The sequence below is a fragment of the Salvelinus namaycush genome, chromosome 16, assembly GCF_016432855.1.
Source record: "Salvelinus namaycush isolate Seneca chromosome 16, SaNama_1.0, whole genome shotgun sequence".
Lineage (NCBI taxonomy): Eukaryota > Metazoa > Chordata > Actinopteri > Salmoniformes > Salmonidae > Salvelinus > Salvelinus namaycush.
The window spans coordinates 46,341,524-46,360,514 of record NC_052322.1 but is presented as its reverse complement, the minus strand read 5'-3'; the positions used below and the strand labels follow the sequence as shown (position 1 = coordinate 46,360,514).

The 18,991-nt window shown below is 45.0% G+C and overlaps 1 protein-coding gene across 1 annotated transcript in view; it reads right to left on the bottom strand.

The window, feature by feature from the left end:
- LOC120061507 (enolase-like) overlaps positions 1-16,682 on the bottom strand; it is a 31,894-nt gene extending 15,212 nt beyond the window's left edge. The window contains exons 1-5 of the mRNA XM_039011388.1: positions 16,588-16,682; positions 11,285-11,379; positions 2,853-2,948; positions 2,185-2,243; positions 1,597-1,666 (exon numbers count right to left, since the gene is read on the bottom strand). Of these exons, the coding sequence (XP_038867316.1) occupies positions 1,597-1,666; positions 2,185-2,243; positions 2,853-2,948; positions 11,285-11,369 (310 nt within the window). The 5' untranslated portion in view covers positions 11,370-11,379; positions 16,588-16,682. The remainder of the gene's footprint in view (positions 1-1,596; positions 1,667-2,184; positions 2,244-2,852; positions 2,949-11,284; positions 11,380-16,587) is intronic.
- Between the last annotated feature and the right edge of the window lie 2,309 nt (positions 16,683-18,991).

The window sequence follows — 18,991 nt, the reverse complement described above, 5'->3', positions numbered from 1 at the left end:
TGGCAGTTCACCAACCCCATGTCTACCAACACCATGACTAAACTTCACCCTAACCCTTGGTACCAAACTTAGCTGAGGGGGGAACAAAAAGAGAGCCCGTAGTCTATTGTGAATGACTGTTATCATAATTAATAGCTGTCACCATAGATTTAGTTCTGGGTTCCAAGATTTAACAGCCAATACAGTGCTTTTCTGTAAACAGCTTCTATTCTCTTTTCTGTAAACAGCTTCTATTCTCTTTTCTGTAAACAGCTTCTATTCTCTTTTCTATAAACAGCTTCTATTCTCTTTTCTGTAAACAGCTTCTATTCTCTTTTCTATAAACAGCTTCTATTCTATTTTCTGTATACAGCTTCTATTCTCTTTTCTGTATACAGCTTCTATTCCCTTTTCTGTATACAGCTTCTATTCTCTTTTCTGTATACAGCTTCTATTCTCTTTTCTGTATACAGCTTCTATTCTCTTTTCTGTATACAGCTTCTATTTTCTTTACTGTATACAGCTTCTATTCCCTTTACTGTAAACAGCTTCTATTTTCTTTTCTGTAAACAGCTTCTATTCTCTTTTCTGTAAACAGCTTCTATTCTCTTTTCTGTATTCTATTCTCTTCAAGGGTTCAACAAAAGCCTATTTGGGGACTTTGTGTTGATGCCTAGTACACTGGTGTAGTGTATATGTAATGTGTAACCAGAATCTCCATGTTAACTCAATGCTGTGAATAAATAAGGCAGTGTACAGCCGGCAGCTCACCATTTCTACATCTAAATGTAACCCTAACCTATCAGACCCTAACCTATCAGACCCTAACCTATCAGTCCCTAACCTATCAGGCCCTAACTCATCAGGCCCTAACCCATCAGTCCCTAACCCATCAGTCCCTAACCCATCAGTCCCTAACCCATCAGTCCCTAACCCATCAGTCCCTAACCCATCAGTCCCTAACCCATCAGTCCCTAACCTATCAGGCCCTAACCCATCAGTCCCTAACCCATCAGTCCCTAACCCATCAGGCCCTAACCCATCAGGCCCTAACCTATCAGTCCCTAACCTATCAGTCCCTAACCTATCAGTCCCTAACCTATCAGACCCTAACCCATCAGTCCCTAACCCATCAGTCCCTAACCCATCAGTCCCTAACCCATCAGGCCCTAACCCATCAGTACATAACCCATCAGTACATAACCTATCAGTCCCTAACCCATCAGTCCCTAACCCATCAGTCCCTAACCTATCAGTCCCTAACCCATCAGTCCCTAACCCATCAGTCCCTAACCCATCAGTCCCTATGCCTAACCTTAACTTTTTGCTCTGCCTGCTGAATATTCACAACTAATAAATAAGCCAAGAGAAGCAGCTAACATTTAGCAATTTCGTGTAAATGAAACGTGAAGCATCCACGTAGTGCTCATAAAGACTTTGTGACTTTGCTCTAATCAGCCTTTATCAATTGTTTGTTTAAAGTTGGACCGGGCTGTCAACATCAGTTTTAAAACATACGGTTCTCTAGGCATCCATGTAATAAAGGCCCATACATGTTTATAACAAGTTATAACGCTTTATAACTGCAGGCTCCAAGTAAAATGTTTCCCAACTTACACTTGTTCTCTGTGCCATCCATGTCCAGCATCAGCTGGTCAACCTTCTCCTGCTCCAGGACGTTGACATCCTGAACAACAACAGGACAGACAGACACAGAACAACACACCGGTCATTAGAGATGGGAGGAAGTGACAACAAACAGATAAAAAGGTTAGTTCAAAGTTCAAACAGGTTAGCTCAAAACACCAGGCTTGAAGGACGTTTATGGTTCACTAGTACACACTACACACAGCATCTTGAGGTGTTACTAGGCAGGTTAGGTGAAAGATCTTTGGCGCTCTGCAGTGACAGTCACTGTGTTCAAGGACAGTAATCACTTTGACAGTGATCAAAGTACAGTGGTGTATTTCTACAACTCAGAGATACATGTAACAGACAAAAAAGCAAAGATACTATTAATACATACTATAGAGAGATAACTTACCACTTTGACTCAATTGTGTTCAGTCAGGATCGTGCTTAGCAATCTACTACATGACAAACATACTGCCGTGACTATTCCATCTCATACTGTAAACTCTGTGCAACTCTGACTTGACACTAGCACAACATTGTCAATGTTAGTCAAACAGTAAATGTTCCTACCTGCCGAACAAGTGCAGGTGCAATAGTTTTATTGATATGATCAACAGCTTTTGAGACACCTGCAGAGGGACAAGCAGAGCGTCACGACCCAGGGAGAAGTAGACCATGCAAGAGCAGGCATTACCAGACGATCACAGAGCAAGAGCCTTAGCTCTCGCTAAGACTAGCTGCTTGGGTGGCAGCAACTAGGCTGGTTAAACAAACGTCAAGTGGAATGATCTACTATTGGGATCATGGGGGTAATCACAGAAATAGAATGACAAAATGGCCGCAGGTTGAATCCACCCATCTTGGAACGCTGACTTGAATAGGGATGTCCGTTATAGTCACCCTATTGCTATCTGGGTAATAATGGTTTAGCAGATCTGTGATCGTCTGTGAATGCCTGCGACAGAGGTTAGTTAGTTGTCCAAATCAAAAGTCACCAACTCCAGTTCATTTCAGTGTTATCTCTGTCTTACTCCTGTTGCTCCTCCACACTGTTCATTTACCTGGTTACACAGTGCTGGGGCCAAGAACTCATTAATATATTTAACAGCCCTTTTCACCCCTGACAGAGGAGGAGAGAAGGATGACGCGTCAGAAAGGATGAAGATGAAGATGTAACGGAACATTTTTAAAGAAGGGGGCTTTTGTACTATGAGGACATTGGGAAATCAAAAGCAAACCTTTGCCCAGGTAGCGTGTCTTGTCGTTATCACGGAGCTCCAGAGCTTCATAGATGCCAGTAGAGGCACCGCTGGGGACGGCAGCCCTGAACAGACCTGGAGAACACAGAGGATTTTAATGACTACTGTGTTTTAAATTGATTTCCTGACTCACTGCAAGAGGCTGGCTGTTGCATCCTAATATTACATTTACGTAAGTATTCAGACCATTTACTCAGTACTTTGTTGAAGCACCTTTGGCAGCGATTACAGCCTCGAGTCTTCTTGGGTATGACGCTACAAGCTTGGCACACCTGTATTTAGGGAGTTTCTCTCATTCTTCTCTGCAGATCCTCTCAAGCTGTCAGGTTGGATGGGGAGCGTTGCTGCGCAGCTATTTTCAGGTCTCTCCAGAGATGTTCGACCGGGTTCAAGTCCAGGCTCTGGCTGGGCCACTCAAGGTCATTTAGAGACTTGTCACGAAGCCACTCCTGCGTTGTCTTGGCTGTGTGCTGGGCGTCGTTGTCCTGCTGGAAGACTGGGGCGAAGGTCCTGAGCGCTCTGGGGCAGATTTTCATCAAGAATCTCTCTGTACCTTTCTCCGTTCATCTTTCCCTCGATCCTGACTAGTCTCCCAGTCCCTGCCTCTGAAAAACATCCCCACAGCATGATGCTGCCACCATCGTGCTTCACCGTACTCTGTAGGGATGGTGCCAGGTTTCCTCCAAACATGACGCTTGGCATTCAGGCCAAAGAGTTCAATCTTGGTTTCATCAGACCATGGTCTGAGTCCTTTAGGTGCCTTTTGGCAAACTCCAAGCGTGCTGTCATGTGCCTTTTACTGAGGAGTGGCTTCCGTCTGGCCACTCTACCATAAAGGCCTGATTGTTGGAGCGCAGCAGAGATGGTTGTTCTTCTGGAAGGTTCTCCCATCTCAACAGAGTAACTCTGGAGGTCTGTCAAAGTGACCATCAGGTTTTTGGTCACCTCCCTGACCAAGGCCCTTCTACCCCGATTGCTCTATTTGGCCGGGCGGTCAGCTCTAGGAAGAGTCTTGGTGGTTCCAAACTTCTTCCATTTAAGAATGATGGAGGCCACTGTGTTCTTCGGGACCTTCAATGCTGCAGACATTTTTTGGTACCCTTCCCCAGATCTGTGTCGCGATACAATCCTGTCTCGGAGCTCTACGGACAATTCCTTCAACCTCATGGCTCGGTTTTTGCTCTGACATGCACTGTCAACTGCGGGACCTTATAGAGACAGGTGTGTGCCTTTCCAAATCATGTCCAATCAATTGAATTTACCACAGGTGGACTTCAATCAAGTTGTAGAAACATCTCAAAGGATGATCAATGGTAACAAGATGCACCTGATCTCAATTTCGAGTCTCAAAGAGAAGGGTCTGAATACATTTTTTTTTTAAATAAATTTGCAAACATTTCTAAAAACCTGTTTTTGCTTTGTCATTATGGGGTATTGTGTGTAGATTGATGAGGAACACAATAATACATTTTAGAACAAGGCTGTTCCGTAACAATATGGAAAATACTTTTTCAGAATGCACTCTACTGTAGTAGTATGAAGGTTGTTTGTTATTCATAGTAAAAGCAACAGGAAATCAAAATTATCCAATGAGCAGCAAGTATCCCTTCGGTCCTATTTTAATCCCATTTTGTTCCCAGAGGAGGAGAGAGAGGGTTGCACATGCTAAGCAGATCAATGTGATGTAACAGAGTTGGACAGAGAAGAAACGCTCTCTACTGAGCATGTGCAATGTAGCAGCCTCCACACACACACGCACGCACGCACACGCACACGCACACACACACACACACACACACACACACACACACACACACACACACACACACACACACACACACAGTGCAGCAGCTTCCAGGATGCGACTGCTGGCTCAGACACACACCAAGGTCAGACATTTTGGATTCAAGAAAGATACAGGATGTGCAAATTTGATTCTAACTGCTCATTGGGCAAAAAAAATATATAAAAAAATGCTGATCAAACCAATGACAGGGGTCCTGAGATCAGGAGAGATTTAAAGCTTAACCACAGAGACACACAGAGAGATTTAGGTCATGAGTTTAGGCTTATCAAATCATCTGCATCAAGAAATCAGCTATGGGATGCTTGATATAGCTTAGCAGTCAAGCCCAAAAAACCTATTCAGATAAATTGAGTCTTAGTGATTTCACTTGTTTTCAAATCAACTACAATCAAAGCATGCAACATATTGCATTTTGGACACATATACAGTATGTCTGAATTCAGTAAGGTTATCTTTTTTTAACATATGCCTAGATTCAGTTCAAATTTTAATGTAAATTTTTTAACCTTTATTTAACTAGGCAAGTCAGATAAGAACAAATTCTTATTTACAATGACAGCCTACCCCGTCCAAACCTGTACGACCCTCGGCCAATTGTGCGCCGCCCTATGGGACTCCCAAATCACGGCCGGTTGTGATACAGCCTGGAATGGAACCAGAGTCTCCTTAGACCGCTGCACCACTCGGAAGCCCTCTGTCCAGATACTAATATGTTATTTTTGTGGTTGCAAACCCCCCATCGGAGGACGTGACAGTCACTCTCAAAGAAAGAGAAATTAGCATGCTCAGCTCAAATGTTTGTTGTAACAAAAAAAAATTGGGTTCCGGGTTCAAAAAGGCATATACTTGAAGACAAGAAAAACCGTCACTCACTGAAATAAATGTTTTAAAAAAAAATACGTTTGAATGTGTTTCTTTTATCAGAAGAGGCCAGAACAAACGAACGCGTTTCGGTGGCAGCCATCCGTGTCTGTTCTGACCTCTGCTGAAAGACTGTTTCCAGTGAGTCACTCTCATCCCAGAGGATTAGTACTGGATCTGAAAATAGAAACAGAAGGACGATGCAGACCCGTCTAGTAACGACTGTAATTCAAACCCCTTTTGTGTTATATAGCAGAGACACATTTACATCTGGGGGTCTTGTCTCTCTGCACGCTCCAACAATCCAACCTTATTTATACAGCAGCAGACAACACAAAGTGTATCCCAAATTGCCCTCTCTTCTCTTTATAGTGACATTCTTTTGAACAGAGGCCCTATGGGAATCCCTTTGGGCCCTGGTCAAAAATGGAGCAGTATAAAGGGAATACGGCATCCTTTGAGATGCATCCAATGCCAAATCAGGTTGGGGCGAGGTCCACCCTAAACTAGAAACCGTGAAGCTGCTAGCTTAGAGCACCTAGCAACCTTCGCACAAACTGTCAAAAGAGAGCAAATGGAGAACGCTTTCCCTTTTTTGGGGGGGGGGTGGATTTCAAGCCCATTTGCAAGCCCCTGTTAAATCCAACATGTCTTCTCTCAACCCCCCCCCCCCCCCCCCCCCACCACCACCCCTTTCCTCTTCCTCGGTGGCCTAAATCAGATAGCTTCATTAACATTCTGGACATTCATTCATTAAGTTGAAATAGCTGCTTTGTTTTAGCCCACGGAGCAGAACAACAAAAGGGAACTTCTGGATATTCAGAGTTAGTTGGTTGAATATTGTTAGGTTGGTTGAGATAAAAGAAAAATACATCTTGAAAGTTAAGGTATTGATTTCCAATGAATTGTAATCCCATTACAAATGACGGGTCTGTCATGTTCTGTGCCTGTACGATCAACAACACTTTAAATATGACTTCAAAATTCACATGAGGAAGAGTATTAGAAGACTTCAGTGACTACCCCAGAAAAACCTATAAAAAGGACTAATTCCTGGTTAACAAGATGGAGTAGAATTAAGCAATAAGGCACGAGGGGGTGTGGTATATGGCCAATATACCACGGTTAAGGGCTGTTCTTACCACGAGGGGGTGTGGTATATGGCCAATATACCACGGTTAAGGGCTGTTCTTACCACGAGGGGGTGTGGTATATGGCCAATATACCACGGTTAAGGGCTGTTCTTACCACGAGGGGGTGTGGTATATGGCCAATATACCACGGTTAAGGGCTGTTCTTACCACGAGGGGGTGTGGTATATGGCCAATATACCACGGTTAAGGGCTGTTCTTACCACGAGGGGGTGTGTTATATGGCCAATATACCACGGTTAAGGGCTGTTCTTACCACGAGGGGGTGTGTTATATGGCCAATATACCACGGTTAAGGGCTGTTCTTACCACGAGGGGGTGTGGTATATGGCCAATATACCACGGTTAAGGGCTGTTCTTACCACGAGGGGGTGTGGTATATGGCCAATATACCACGGTTAAGGGCTGTTCTTACCACGAGGGGGTGTGTTATATGGCCAATATACCACGGTTAAGGGCTGTTCTTACCACGAGGGGGTGTGGTATATGGCCAATATACCACGGTTAAGGGCTGTTCTTACCACGAGGGGGTGTGGTATATGGCCAATATACCACGGTTAAGGGCTGTTCTTACCACGAGGGGGTATGGTATATGGCCAATACACCGCGGTTAAGGGCTGTTCTTACCACGAGGGGGTGTGGTATATGGCCAATATACCACGGTTAAGGGCTGTTCTTACCACGAGGGGGTATGGTATATGGCCAATATACCACGGTTAAGGGCTGTTCTTACCACGAGGGGGTGTGGTATATGGCCAATATACCACGGTTAAGGGCTGTTCTTACCATGAGGGGGTGTGGTATATGGCCAATATACCACGGTTAAGGGCTGTTCTTACCACAAACCCCTGAGGTGCCTTATTGCTATTATAAACTGGTTACAAACGTAATTAGAGCAGTAAAAATAAACGTTTTGCAATCCCCTTGAAATACGGTCTGATATACCACAGCTGTCAGCCAATCAGCATTCAGGGCTGGAACCACCCAGTTTATAATAAGTATTAACCTGGCCTCTTTTAGGCCTCTAGGTATTACGGAGTCCAACCTGTGAACTCTGTACTGTAAGTATCCACGTCTCCATCTCAAATAGTACCCTATTCACTATATAGCGCACTACTTCTGACCAGGGCTCATAGGGGTGCACTGAAAGTAGTAGGCAAAAGTAGTGCGCTATATAGGGAATAGGGTGCCATTTGGGAACCAGAGGTGTCAGACTGGAGATGGAGGGTTATATCCTGCTGATAGGCTACTATTAAATGGAGAGGGAGGGTTATAACCTGCTGATAAGCTACTATTAAATGGAGAGGGAGGGTTATAACCTGCTGATAGGCTACTATTAAATGGAGATGGAGGGTTATAACCTGCTGATAGGCTACTATTAAATGGAGATGGAGGGTTATAACCTGCTGATAGGCTACTATTAAATGGAGATGGAGGGTTATAACCTGCTGATAGGCTACTATTAAATGGAGATGGAGGGTTATAACCTGCTGATAGGCTACTATTAAATGGAGATGGAGGGTTATAACCTGCTGATAGGCTACTATTAAATGGAGATGGAGGGTTATAACCTGCTGATAGGCTATTATTAAATGGAGATGGAGGGTTATAACCTGCTGATAGGCTACTATTAAATAGAGATGGAGGGTTATAACCTGCTGATAGGCTACTATTAAATGGAGAGGGAGGGTTATAACCTGCTGATAGGCTACTATTAAATGGAGAGGGAGGGTTATAACCTGCTGATAGGCTACTATTAAATGGAGATGGAGGGTTATAACCTGCTGATAGGCTACTATTAAATGGAGATGGAGGGTTATAACCTGCTGATAGGCTACTATTAAATAGAGATGGAGGGATGCAACCGATTGAGAGGGAAAGGGACTAGCCTGGAACTAACTCACTCCGTCAGTTGGAGAGGGACTAGCCTGGAGCTAACTCACTCTGCCAGTCGGAGAGGGACTAGCCTGGAGCTAACTCACTCTGTCAGTCGGAGAGGGACTAGCCTGGAGCTAACTCACTCTGTCAGTCGGAGAGGGACTAGCCTGGAGCTAACTCACTCTGTCAGTCGGTGAGGGACTAGCCTAGAGCTAACTCACTCTGCCAGTCGGAGAGGGACTAGCCTGTAGCTAACTCACTCTGCCAGTCGGAGAGGGACTAGCCTGGAGCTAACTCACTCTGCCAGTTGGAGAGGGACTAGCCTGGCGCTAACTCACTCTGCCAGTTGGAGAGGGACTAGCCTGGAACTAACTCACTCTGCCAGTCGGAGAGGGACTAGCCTGGAGCTAACTCACTCTGCCAGTAGGAGAGGGACTAGCCTGGAGCTAACTCACTCTGTCAGTCGGAGAGGGACTAGCCTGGAGCTAACTCACTCTGCCAGTCGGAGAGGGACTAGCCTGGAGCTAACTCACTCTGTCAGTCGGAGAGGGACTAGCCTGGAGCTAACTCACTCTGCCAGTAGGAGAGGGACTAGCCTGGAGCTAACTCACTCTGCCAGTTGGAGAGGGACTAGCCTGGAACTAACTCACTCTGCCAGTAGGAGAGGGACTAGCCTGGAGCTAACTCACTCTGCCAGTCGGAGAGGGACTAGCCTGGAGCTAACTCACTCTGCCAGTTGGAGAGGGACTAGCCTGGCGCTAACTCACTCTGCCAGTTGGAGAGGGACTAGCCTGGAGCTAACTCACTCTGCCAGTTGGAGAGGGGCTAGCCTGGAGCTAACTCACTCTGTCAGTAGGAGAGGGACTAGCCTGGAACTAATTCACTCTGCCAGTCGGAGAGGGACTAGCCTGGAACTAACTCACTCTGCCAGTTGGAGAGGGACTAGCCTGGAGCTAACTCACTCTGCCAGTAGGAGAGGGACTAGCCTGGAGCTAACTCACTCTGCCAGTTGGAGAGGGACTAGCCTGCAGCTAACTCACTCTGCCAGTAGGAGAGGGACTAGCCTGCAGCTAACTCACTCTGCCAGTAGGAGAGGGACTAGCCTGGAGCTAACTCACTCTGTCAGTTGGAGAGGGACTAGCCTGCAGCTAACTCACTCTGCCAGTCGGAGAGGGACTAGCCTGCAGCTAACTCACTCTGTCAGTCGGAGAGGGACTAGCCTGCAGCTAACTCACTCTGTCAATTGGAGAGGGACTAGCCTGCAGCTAGCCTCGTGTTGCCATACCTCCAAAATCACGTCGTTGTCACACCTTCCTTGGAGGTCTGGGAGAATTATTAACTATTGCAAAAACGTTTTGAATGGTCCGCTGGGAGCCGTTCAAACCAATTTTGATTGGATGTTCCATTTAAAGAACCCCTCCCCACACGCCCGTAGACAGCGTTGTGTGTTATGTGCATCACTGTTTTCCGTCCAGCTAGTTGTTGTTGTTGCCTATGCTAGTTTCAAGACTGACGCCCCATGTCATTGATCCACAGTCCATAGGTAAGGCTGTGCAGTGTAATAAATATGCCCTCGATACAGTTCTAAAGTCTAATACAGCCACAGTGTGATTTCAACAGATTTTTGTCCAATTGACAAATTATTTTATTTTGTTGAATTTCTATAACAACATTCCAACCTATTCCATTATGGCATGATTCCACTATTTGTATTAATTTGCCTCACTTTCAATAAAGCAACTTTTATTTTGAAGGCGAACCGCAAATTTCAATATTGTGGCTAATCCTTACTGTGGCTAGCTTCACATAGATGGGTCCGACCATCATTAATCAAATACGAACTGTCCTATAAATTAGGGTTATTTGAGATGATGACACCTAGCTAGATAGTTAGCTAGCTAACTATAGCTACTGAAACAGATGATGTTGTGTTTCTATGTTTTAGGGGGGGGGGGACATTGTTTGCGTCCATCATCTAGCTAGCTTTGTTTCTGACCAGCACCGTCCAGAGCTTGGGTAAGAGTGTCTCCGCTCATACGGCAGGTGCACGAGACAAAACTTTACCAGCATCAAAGCATACCTATCGGTGAATCGCTGTGACATATGAAATATGACTGAAAGTGTAATCAATGTGCAATAGCTACGTAAAAAAAGTAGTGAACGTGTTGAATTATTATGTGGCATGCAGTCATATGCAGGTCCTGACTGGTCAACAAGCTTATTAAATGGGGTTATTTGACGTGTGTATTTTTTGGGGGGCATCAAAAGACCAAAACGACGTTCCATAATTAGCAATGCTTTATTCTAAATCTGATAACCGCAGACAGTTGCTAAATATATCCTAGACAACGTGCATGCATGCAATGTTGCTTAAACTATGAAAACTGGCCCCCTTAGAGAGAACTGTGGTATGGACAACATGCACCCAAAGTGGAACCCTAACCCTACAGAGAACAAAGTGGAACCCTAACCCTACAGAGAACAAAGTGGAACCCTAACCCTACAGAGAACAAAGTGGAACCCTAACCCTACAGAGAACAAAGTAGAACCCTAACCCTACAGAGAACAAAGTGGAACCCTAACCCCACAGAGAACAAAGTGGAACCCTAACCCTACAAAGTGTAACCCTAACCCTACAGAGAACAAAGTGGAACCCTAACCCTACAGAGAACAAAGTGTACAGATAGTCCTGCTCTAGTATAACCTCTTCTTACCTTTCTTGGTGTACAGGTCGACCTCCACGGTGGGGTTTCCACGGGAGTCGAAAATCTCACGAGCGTGAATCTTCAGGATGGACATGGTTCTGGAACTACACAGGAGACAAGAGAGGGGGGAAAAGTAAGAAAAAGGAGGATGAGAGAGAGGAGAGAAAGGAGGATAGGAGAGAGAGGAGGATGGGAGAGAGGAGATAAAGGAGGATGGGAGAGAGAGGAGGATGGGAGAGAGGAGAGAAAGGAGGATGGGAGAGAGGAGAGAAAGGAGGATGGGAGAGAGGAGATAAAGGAGGATGGGAGAGAGAGGAGGATGGGAGAGAGGAGATAAAGGAGGATAGGAGAGAGAGAGGAGGATGGGAGAAAGGAGAGAAAGGAGGATGGGAGAGAGAGGATGGGAGAGAGGAGAGAAAGGAGGATGGGAGAGAGGAGAGAAAGGAGGATGGGAGAGAGGAGAGAAAGGAGGATGGGAGAGAGGAGAGAAAGGAGGATGGGAGAGGAGATAAAGGAGGATGGGAGAGAGAGGATGGGAGAGAGGAGATAAAGGAGGATGGGAGAGAGGAGAGAAAGGAGGATGGGAGAGAGGAGATAAAGGAGGATAGGAGAGAGAGAGGAGGATGGGAGAGAGGAGAGAAAGGAGGATGGGAGAGAGGAGATAAAGGAGGATAGGAGAGAGAGAGGAGGATGGGAGAGAGGAGAGAAAGGAGGATGGGAGAGAGGTAAATGTTGAAGACATCTACACACCAGCCCTCAGTGAGGATCTAGGTCTGAAGTCATGACAGTGAGTCAGGACAGTGACTCAGGACAGTGAGTCAGGACAGTGAGTCATGACAGTGAGTCAGGACAGTGACTCAGGACAGAATTTTGGCAACATTTGAAATGCTCAATGACAGAATCCAACAGTATAAAACAGAAAAGTTTACATTATAAAAAAAAACAAAAGCATAAAACACAAAAGCATAAAGTCAACATAAAAGTCCACGGACTGTACCTGTGTAGCCACTGTTATGGGGAAATGAGTTGACAGACCTGTGCAGATAATACTGTAGACAATGCCATGTGATGGCAGCACAACCTGTACACAGTTGCTGCAGTCTGTGTGGCCAAAGCATGGGTGTGTCCTTGTAAAATATGTATGGGTGGGGCTCCACGGGACTGAAGCATCGACCTCTGCAGCATGACCTGGTCCAATGACCCCTGGGTTAAGGTGCAGCCTGTCTCGCCTGACATGTTACTGGGCACCAATGTTTTCTGCTGAATCACGGCTGGCGTAGGACTAAATCAATTGCTGCGTGCTGCGTCCAAGTATTTTTTTCAATATGACAAAGCAAATTACTAGCTGACGACACATGACATTGCCTAGGCGTTTGGCAGGTACATGTACCACTTTACAGGGGGAATACAGCACAACGTGTACTTTTGGTTCAAAGCCATTTCAGAACTTAGTATACCTTTACTGTGAAGTCTGTATTAGGCCTGTCCTGAACATTACCCTACTATGAAACAGCATTTACTGTGAAGTCTGTAATGTCCCATGAAACAGCATTTACTGTGAAGTCTGTATTAGGCCTGTCTTGAACATTACCCTACTATGAAACAGCATTTACTGTGAAGTCTGTATTAGGCCTGTCCTGAACATTACCCTACTATGAAACAGCATTTACTGTGAAGTCTGTATTAGGCCTGTCCTGAACATTACCCTACTATGAAACAGCATTTACTGTGAAGTCTGTAATGTCCCATGAAACAGCATTTACTGTGAAGTCTGTATTAGGCCTGTCTTGAACATTACCCTACTATGAAACAGCATTTACTGTGAAGTCTGTATTAGGCCTGTCCTGAACATTACCCTACTATGAAACAGCATTTACTGTGAAGTCTGTATTAGGCCTGTCCTGAACATTACCCTACTATGAAACAGCATTTACTGTGAAGTCTGTAATGTCCCATGAAACAGCATTTACTGTGAAGTCTGTATTAGGCCTGTCCTGAACATTACCCTACTATGAAACAGCATTTACTGTGAAGTCTGTAATGTCCCATGAAACAGCATTTACTGTGAAGTCTGTATTAGGCCTGTCTTGAACATTACCCTACTATGAAACAGCATTTACTGTGAAGTCTGTATTAGGCCTGTCCTGAACATTACCCTACTATGAAACAGCATTTACTGTGAAGTCTGTAATGTCCCATGAAACAGCATTTACTGTGAAGTCTGTATTAGGCCTGTCTTGAACATTACCCTACTATGAAACAGCATTTACTGTGAAGTCTGTATTAGGCCTGTCTTGAACATTACCCTACTATGAAACAGCATTTACTGTGAAGTCTGTATTAGGCCTGTCTTGAACATTACCCTACTATGAAACAGCATTTACTGTGAAGTCTGTATTAGGCCTGTCTTGAACATTACCCTACTATGAAACAGCATTTACTGTGAAGTCTGTATTAGGCCTGTCTTGAACATTACCCTACTATGAAACAGCATTTACTGTGAAGTCTGTATTAGGCCTGTCTTGAACATTACCCTACTATGAAACAGCATTTACTGTGAAGTCTGTATTAGGCCTGTCCTGAACATTACCCTACTATGAAACAGCATTTACTGTGAAGTCTGTATTAGGCCTGTCCTGAACATTACCCTACTATGAAACAGCATTTACTGTGAAGTCTGTATTAGGCCTGTCCTGAACATTACCCTACTATGAAACAGCATTTACTGTGAAGTCTGTATTAGGCCTGTCCTGAACATTACCCTACTATGAAACAGCATTTACTGTGAAGTCTGTAATGTCCCATGAAACAGCATTTACTGTGAAGTCTGTATTAGGCCTGTCTTGAACATTACCCTACTATGAAACAGCATTTACTGTGAAGTCTGTATTAGGCCTGTCTTGAACATTACCCTACTATGAAACAGCATTTACTGTGAAGTCTGTATTAGGCCTGTCTTGAACATTACCCTACTATGAAACAGCATTTACTGTGAAGTCTGTATTAGGCCTGTCCTGAACATTACCCTACTATGAAACAGCATTTACTGTGAAGTCTGTATTAGGCCTGTCTTGAACATTACCCTACTATGAAACAGCATTTACTGTGAAGTCTGTATTAGGCCTGTCCTGAACATTACCCTACTATGAAACAGCATTTACTGTGAAGTCTGTAATGTCCCATGAAACAGCATTTACTGTGAAGTCTGTATTAGGCCTGTCTTGAACATTACCCTACTATGAAACAGCATTTACTGTGAAGTCTGTAATGTCCTGAACATTACCCTACTATGAAACAGCCCAGTTAACACCTCACATTTCAAACATGTTTGGAGAAGAGAGATTTTAAACCACATCAAGGCTCTATATTCAGTCTTTTTCCAGATGCCCCGGGTGAAATGGACTGTGTTCCCCAATACATAACATGAGTGATGGATTTTAATTCACTGTTTTTTTTTTAAATTCGATTTTAGACCAGATTGGGGTCCGGGCCTGCCCTGCCCTTGTCTGTACTAGACTGTTCTGCACACAGACTATGGATTTTCCTTTCATCGGTTTTATCTGACTTTCCCTGATGAATGAACCCCCATGTTCCAGCCTTTAGCCACTGAAACCAGACAGACACACTCCATCAATCAACCCCTACTGGAACAATGGGAAATGATCTGGTATTAAATGTCCATGGTGTGGAAACTTTCCACTGGGCTACAAAGCACAGAGAGGAGAAGAAGGGCCAATGTCAGCCCATATAAATAGAAGCATAAATACACACAGACAGGACTGTCCTCTCTATAGCACTCACAACACTGGTCAGGACTAATGTTTAGCCTACAGTTGGGCAACAAAGCACCTAATGTCACCTGACATTTTAAAGAAACAGAACATAATCGTGTGGTAGTAACGGTAACACAGCTATAACACATTACTTATAACATGTAGCTATAACACATTACTTATAACATGTAGCTGTAACACATATATAACGACAATGTTTTTTCCCTCTTGTCTCAGTGTGCAGAGACAGAGAAAGATAGAGTTGAACCTGCTGATAGGCTACTATAAAATGGCTCCTATAAAATGTCTTCCTCACACTGAAATAAATAATAAAAGACTTAACATTCAAGTATTTAATTCAGCTTCGTTCCTTCGCCCGTGTTTCATTTATCTCTGGGTATGACAATAAGAATTTTGCTGTGTTTTCTCCCTAGTTTAATGATTAACTTTAACAAATAGAAATTAAACGATTTATTTAAACATTTTATCTTCGCGTGTGCAATGGAAACATTGAGTTTGATTTTATTTTTTTACAGGGACAGTGCACATTAATCAACGTTTCAGTAAAAGTGCCGGTTTTAGGTAGCCGGCTAATTTTCAACCGCAGTCCCTGGGCAGGTTATTGATTTCTTAGCATCTCTGAAAGGGAACAACAAAGTAACCACATTTGGCTACATTGTATCTGCAACAGATTGCTACATTTAATATTCTGTCCACCATTGCAGTCAGAAACTGGTAGTTGGCCACACTGCATAGAAGTGAACGGGGAAAGGGTGGGGATACCTAGTCAGTTGTACAACAGAATGCATTCAACAGAAAATGTGTCTTCTGCATCCAACCCAACCCCTCTGAATCAGAGAGGTGCAGGGAGGCTGCCTTAATCGATGTCCACGTCATCGGCGTCAGGGGAGGACTCAAGGGCAGAACAGCAGTTATGTCCACCTTTCCGGCTCGGGGATTCGAACCGGCGACCTTTCGGTTACTGGCCAAAAGCACTAAAGCACTAGGCTACCTGCCGCCCCATGACAAGCAATGAATGAACAGTGAAATGCCTTTGCCTATGGAAAAAAAATACAGGAAGGTGTGGCAGAGTATTTCAGTAGTGATAAAACACTGTTATCTAGCTGTGTGGTTGCAACTTGACGCCTTTTCCTTTCCCCCTCACTGCCGTTTCTAAATGGAGTGACATCTCGCCAGCTGACGGGACGGGTTAAAAATAGACAAGCTACCAAGCTGCAAGCCGTGGCCAGGCACCATCATTTATTTATTTAGTTTATTTTACCTTTATTTAACTAGGAAAGTCATTAATAGATTGAAAATGAAAAGGCAAAAGACAAAAAAAAAATTATAACACTTTATGAGACCACTCTGCATTTCTGATGATACGATAACGGGGAAATAAAGTAGGGCCTAAAATGGCATCAGACAAATTATGCAAAAGTAGCCGATATTTTATACGATTTGAGACAATTTATAGTAATTACAACAACAAAAAACGAATTTCGCAAAAGAATAGAAAATAGAACGCCTTCATCTTACCTTTATCTGGCCTTAACTGTGTGCAAGGGTAGTGTTGTCTCTCGTTCGGGTCGACAGAGAAGGCGCTCGTCACAATCCGCGATGCTGATAAATGGGCCAAATCAGGAAGAGATTCTTCCTCGCCGTTTGATTGGCTGGGATGGGAATCACGTGGCAGTAGCGTGCGAGGCGGACTGCACGTCCACAAGCCATATCAAGACTGACAATTAGATTGGAGAAAGGATGCGGAGGTTTCTATACCCCAACATCACCCCTCAAACGTAAAGGATAACATGCCTAAAAAAAAAAACACATATACAGAAGAAAGGCATAGGCTACAAGTTGTTGAATTGATCCAACACGAGTGGGCAAGGAAAGGGCGATGTAACGATGCATAGTTGAATACGTCAGCATATGCTATGATCTCTGCAACGACACAGGGTATCGTTAGATAGACGCGGCTTTTTTTGGTTGTTGCCCCAACGTTAGTTTGCAGCCTGTGTTTCAGTGTCCTAGGCCTGTGTCCAAATGAAGGCGAGGCACGTCATTTCACTCACTGTGTGGGTTAGAGAGCCTATGCTGCTTGCTATAATAATGTTAACGTTTTCCTCCCAGAAGTATGTTAATTAACACAATGATTTATTTATTACGTAACAGTCTATACATCTAGTACCGCCTTCATTACAGGTCTAGGTCTACCATATAAAGCTATTGATTCTAAAGGAGTGGACTCCACTCCCATTAACGTGTCATAAGGATGCAATATTCTACTGTGGAAAATCTTCCTAATCCAAATGATTATGCTTACGACGTTCACGTATGATTATGCTGTTCTATTCAGGAGATCTGCCATGCATTTTTGAAGAGGATTTCATGGCTGAATCATCATGTGCACTCACTAAATCAAACCATCTCTGGCTACATTTCTCTCTGATTCCTGGAGGCCAAAAGCAGCATAGTGGGTTTTCCCTTCTATAGTTCTCTTCCTCACTGGAGCTGTGATCATGCCCAGCCTACTGCCATGCAGCTGAGCTGTGATCATGCCCAGCCTACTGTCATACAGCTGAGCTGTGATCATGCCCAGCCTACTGCCATGCAGCTGTGATTATGCCCAGCCTACTGTCATGCAGCTGTGATCATGCCCTGCCTACTGCCATGCAGCTGTGATCATGCCCATCCTACTGCCATGCAGCTGTGACCATGCCCAGCCTACTGCCATGCAGCTGTGATCATGCCTAGCCTACTGCCATGCAGCTGTGACCATGCCCAGCCTACTGCCATGCAGCTGTGATCATGCCCAGCCTACTGTCATGTAGCTGTGATCATGCCCTGCCTACTGCCATGCAGCTGTGATCATGCCCAGCCTACTGTCATGTAGCTGAGCTGTGATCATGCCTAGCCTACTGCCATGCAGCTGTGACCATGCCCAGCCTACTGCCATGCAGCTGTGATCATGCCCAGCCTACTGTCATGTAGCTGTGATCATGCCCTGCCTACTGCCATGCAGCTGTGATCATGCCCAGCCTACTGTCATGCAGCTGAGCTGTGATCATGCCCTGCCTACTGCCATGCAGCTGTGATCATGCCCAGCCTACTGCCATGCAGCTGTGATTATGCCCAGCCTACTGTCATGCAGCTGTGATCATGCCCAGCCTACTGCCATGCAGCTGTGATCATGCCCAGCCTACTGCCATGCAGCTGTGATCATGCCCTGCCTACTGTCATGCAGCTGTGATCATGCCCAGCCTACTGTCATGCAGCTGAGCTGTGATCATGCCCTGCCTACTGCCATGCAGCTGTGATCATGCCCTGCCTACTGTCATGCAGCTGTGATTATGCCCAGCCTACTGTCATGCAGCTGTGATCATGCCCTGCCTACTGTCATGCAGCTGTGATCATGCCCAGCCTACTGTCATGCAGCTGTGATTATGCCCAGCCTACTGTCATGCAGCTGTGATCATGCCCTGCCTACTGCCATGCAGCTGTGATCATGCCCAGCCTACTGCCATGCAGCTGTGATCATGCCCAGCCTACTGTCATGCAGCTGTGATCATGCCCTGCCTACTGCCATGCAGCTGTGATCATGCCCAGCCTACTGCCATGCAGCTGTGATCATGCCCAGCCTACTGTCATGCAGCTGAGCTGTGATCATGCCCTGCCTACTGTCATGCAGCTGTGATCATGCCCTGCCTACTGTCATGCAGCTGTGATCATGCCCAGCCTACTGTCATGCAGCTGTGATCATGCCCAGTCTACTGTCATGCAGCTGAGCTGTGATCATGCCCTGCCTACTGTCATGCAGCTGTGATCATGCCCAGCCTACTGTCATGCAGCTGTGATCATGGCCAGCCTACTGTCATGCAGCTGTGATCATGCCCAGCCTACTGCCATGCAGCTGTGATCATGCCCAGTCTACTGTCATGCA